Source organism: Quercus lobata, chromosome 5, assembly GCF_001633185.2.
Source record: "Quercus lobata isolate SW786 chromosome 5, ValleyOak3.0 Primary Assembly, whole genome shotgun sequence".
Taxonomy (NCBI): domain Eukaryota; kingdom Viridiplantae; phylum Streptophyta; class Magnoliopsida; order Fagales; family Fagaceae; genus Quercus; species Quercus lobata.
In genome coordinates this window covers 16,175,609-16,180,077 of record NC_044908.1, presented here as the reverse complement: position 1 = coordinate 16,180,077, position 4,469 = coordinate 16,175,609, and the positions used below count along the sequence as shown (strand labels likewise).

At 34.5% G+C, this 4,469-nt stretch overlaps 1 protein-coding gene across 1 annotated transcript; it reads left to right on the top strand.

The window, feature by feature from the left end:
• Positions 1 to 216: 216 nt before the first annotated feature.
• Positions 217 to 3,330, top strand: LOC115990062 (beta-xylosidase/alpha-L-arabinofuranosidase 2-like). Its single transcript, XM_031113923.1, has 6 exons — positions 217 to 642; positions 982 to 1,293; positions 1,394 to 1,563; positions 1,657 to 1,757; positions 1,857 to 2,630; positions 2,723 to 3,330. Exons 1-6 carry the CDS (start codon positions 217 to 219, stop codon positions 3,328 to 3,330), a joined length of 2,391 nt encoding a protein of 796 aa, XP_030969783.1.
• The last annotated feature ends 1,139 nt before the right edge of the window (positions 3,331 to 4,469 follow it).

Here is a 4,469-nt window from a genome sequence, read left to right as displayed (position 1 = left end):
AGACTATTCAACGCTGAAACTAGAAAAGGTCTACAAAAATGTCAACCGTGAAGTAAGATCATCGTCACAATAAAGAGTAAAAGAGATAAGCCAACTCACAAGGGAGATAAGCCAACTCACAAGTCTAATTTTTTTTTTTTTGACTTATGAAAGCTTCCTTCCTCCGTATATAAGAGCCTTCATGGGCGAGTACTACATGCGACTCAATTAAAAGCAATGGCCAAGCCACTTAGGCTTGTCCATTATATCTATCTCACTTTTGCTTTCAGTGTCATCTACACTGATGCCGGGACCCATAGAAACTTCACCTATGTATGTGATCCCGCCAGGTATGCCCAACTTGGATTGGATATCAAGTCACTCCCCTTTTGTGACAAGAAACTTTCCTACGATGTCCGAGCAAGAGATTTGGTGAGACAACTGACACTGCACGAGAAGGTACGACAACTAGGAAATCATGCTTACGGAGTCCCAAGATTAGGGATACCTGAGTACGAGTGGTGGTCCGAGGCACTCCATGGTTTGTCCAATGTTGGTCCAGGTACCTTTTTTGATAATTCAGTTCCACATGCAACCAGCTATCCCACGCCAATTCTTACAACAGCTTCATTCAACGAGTCATTGTGGAACACAATTGGGAAGGTATAGGAGCATTTTGTTGAAAAATAAATATATAAATACACTGTCTAAGTTTTTCAGAACTTAAAACTGTTTAAAGTAATTTTTTTTAATCAATATTCATATGTATATACTAGTTTAAAGAAAAGTTTAAAGTAATTATTATTATTATTTTTTTTTTTTTGGGTTTATTGTCATAATATTTAAAAATGAAATAGAGACAGTGTCCTAATTTTTAGGATTTTTTTCTAAACTTAGGAACTTTAAAAAAATAGTAAATTACTCTTTCAAACCATTTGTGTTTTTAAATTTAAAATTATTTGTAGTATAGATAGATGAGCTAAAATTTGTTACACAATGTAGGCTATTTCCACAGAAGCACGAGCATTATACAATTTAGGGCATGCTGGATTAACATTTTGGAGTCCAACCATTAACGTAGCAAGGGATCCAAGATGGGGAAGAATCATTGAGACACCAGGTGAAGATCCATTCGTAGTTGGCACCTATGCTATGAATTACGTGAGAGGCTTGCAGGATGTTGAGGGAACCGAGAGTAATAAATATAAGGATTTAAACTCAAGACCACTTAAAGTTTCTGCATGTTGCAAGCACTTTACTGCCTATGATGTTGACAATTGGAAAGGAATTGAGCGCTACAATTTTGATGCTAGGGTAACTCTTATATGAAAATCATGATTCTAAAGTTGATATACCACTAACTATGATTCAAAAAAAATATTAAAGCAAAGTATTTTTTTATTATTATTTGAAGGTGACGGAACAAGATTTGGTTGAGACATTTAACCGGCCCTTTCAAATGTGTGTTCAAAATGGTGATGTTAGTAGTGTCATGTGCTCTTATAACCGTGTTAATGGCATACCTGCTTGTGCTGATCACAAACTCCTAAAGGAAACCATTAGACAAGACTGGGATCTTCATGGGTACAATCTATCTAAATTCCAATCTCAATATTAAAATAATAAAATTTAATTCGGATACTATTTTTGTAAGACTAACATTACAATCGTTGCCAGATATATAGTTGCAGATTGTGATTCTGTTGAAGTAATGATTAAGGACCACAAATGGCTAAACGTTGACAATGAGACTGCAGTTTCATATACACTACAAGCAGGTTATTAATAATGTGCCTTACCTATTCTTTTTTCTTTTTCTTTTTTGATTTCCTCGTTTGCTTTTTTGTTCACGGATGATTAATTTCTACCTGGTTTAGGTTTGGATTTGGATTGTGGAGTTTACTACACCGACAATGTTGAAAATGCTGTGAAACATGGGAAGGTTCGGGAGGGAGATGTAGACCAGTCACTGCAATACCTCTATGTCGTGCTTATGAGGCTAGGAATATTTGATGGACAGCCTCAATACAATTCTCTCGGTATAAATGATGTGTGCACTAGCGCCCACATCGAGTTAGCAGGAGAAGCAGCGAGGGAGGGAATTGTTCTTTTGAAGAATGACAATGGAATTTTGCCATTGGCAACTGAAAGGAACAAAACCCTAGCAGTGGTTGGACCACATGCTAATGCTTCCGTTACCATGATTGGAAACTATGCATTTGCCGCATATAATAAAGGTTCTCCATGTCGATACAGTACTCCACTTAATGGCTTCTCCAGTTATGGAAGTGTGAACTATGCAGCCGGATGCTCCAATGTTAAATGTGTTGATGGGAACTTGATAGGCGCAGCCGTGGAAGCCGCCAAAATAGCTGATGCCACTATAATTGTTGCGGGGATAGATTTATCAATTGAGGCAGAGAGCCTTGACAGGTTGGATATCCTCCTTCCTGGAAAACAAACTGATCTTATCAACCAAGTTGCTGATGCTGCCAAAGGCCCCGTAGTTCTTGTAATCATGTCAGCTGGAGGTGTTGATATCTCCTTTGCTAAGAGTAACCCCAAAATCCATGCCATCTTGTGGGCTGGATATCCTGGAGCAGAAGGTGGTCAAGCCATTGCAGATGTTATTTTTGGAAAATACAATCCAGGTAACATCTAATTTGATTCCTTACACCAATGCAAATCTTTTATCTCTAAGATTTTGTATCATTATTTACACCTTATTCCCTATGTTTTTCAGGAGGAAGATTACCTCTTACTTGGTATCAAGCTGATTATGTTGACAAGATACCCCTAACATCCTTGCAATTAAGGCCAGATGATAGCAAAGGCTACCCAGGTCGAACATATAAATTCTACGATGGCCCTACTGTCTTCCCTTATGGTTATGGCCTCAGCTACACAAAATTCATCTATACACTAAAAGCCGCGCCATCAAAATGGTCGAAAAAATTAAACAAATTTCAACACTGCCGTGACCTACCATATAAAAATGGAACCATCAAGCCTAGCTGCCCAGCAATTTTAATAGATGACTTGAGATGTCATAAAAAATTCACATTTGACATTGAAGTAAAAAATGTGGGTAACAGAGATGGAGATGAAGTTGTGTTGATTTACTCACAGCCCCCACTTGGTATTCTTGGAACTCATATTAAGCAGTTGATTAAGTTCCAAAGGGTTTCTGTTGCAGCTAGGACGAGTAAGCTGGTTCATTTTGCCATAAATATTTGCCAGGGCTTGGGCATTGTAGACTCCAATGGTAATGCTGTCTTGCCATCTGGTTCCCACACAATCATCGTCGGTGATCATCAAATTGTACATCCAATTCAGTTAACATATAATTAGAGGTATGAGGAATGAGACTTTTAATTGAATAAAGATTTTTGTAAAGTCCATTTTCTTGAAGACTTTCATATATTGAATAAGATTGTTTTAAACTTTTAACACAACGTCTTTCCCTTCATTACTCCTTGTGGTTTGGGTTTTACTAATGCGTGTTGACTCTATGCATTTGCGCAAATAATGAGAATGATTTGTAAATAGAAAAAAAAAATAGTAACTTAAACACTAAAAAGTGTAATCATTATTTTAATCTTGATTTCAAAGGATATATATATTTTGAGAGGAAAAATATAGAGAAAACTCAAATCAAATATATATAAACAAAAAGTTTACTTTAAAGCAATCAATAAATTCCAAATACATAATCACGGATGACTTCCTTATTTGATAAAATGTTATAAGTATTTTTTTTTTTTTTAATTTTGTTTAGGGATTTATATTATATTATTACTGAAGTAAGATTCAATATTATAATACTACAAATTTTTTAATAAAAAAATTGAATCCTTCCAAGTAGGGTATTTGAAGGTAGGGTATTTCATTTCTTTGAATTTTTAGAGGTGAAATGATATTCCAAATAGTCCAACATAATGAAATGATTCTGTGGGTATAGATAAACAAACTTTGGTGTCAAACCAGATATAATTTATGCACTCATTCATGATCTAGATTTTTAGATATTGCACATAAACTATATTTTCTATTACATGCTCTATCATGTTCACATGCATAGATCCAACTGTTGTTTTGAGCTTGAGACCTATAAATGTCATCTATTTATCTCCTTATATACATACTAATTGTGACTAGTATGTATTATATATAAATATTTATATTTATATCTATACTACTATTTAAGTGGTTTTTCTTATTTGGGATTCTTATTTCTTTTCTTCAAAAAACCTTTAAATTTTAGGTTTGCATAGAGACAAAATTTAAAGACAATACGGTAAAAATATATCTTTAACTCTCACATAAAATTGCCAATTTTCAAAATCCTAAATTTTAGCATCTTTTATTTTGGTATTTTTGAAATTTAGGTTCTCTTTTTCTGTTTCTTTTTTTTTTTTTCCTTCTAATTTCCCAAACAAATGGCCATAGGTTTTTAGCACCCTTAGTTAACTACTTTAAAAAAAATTTAT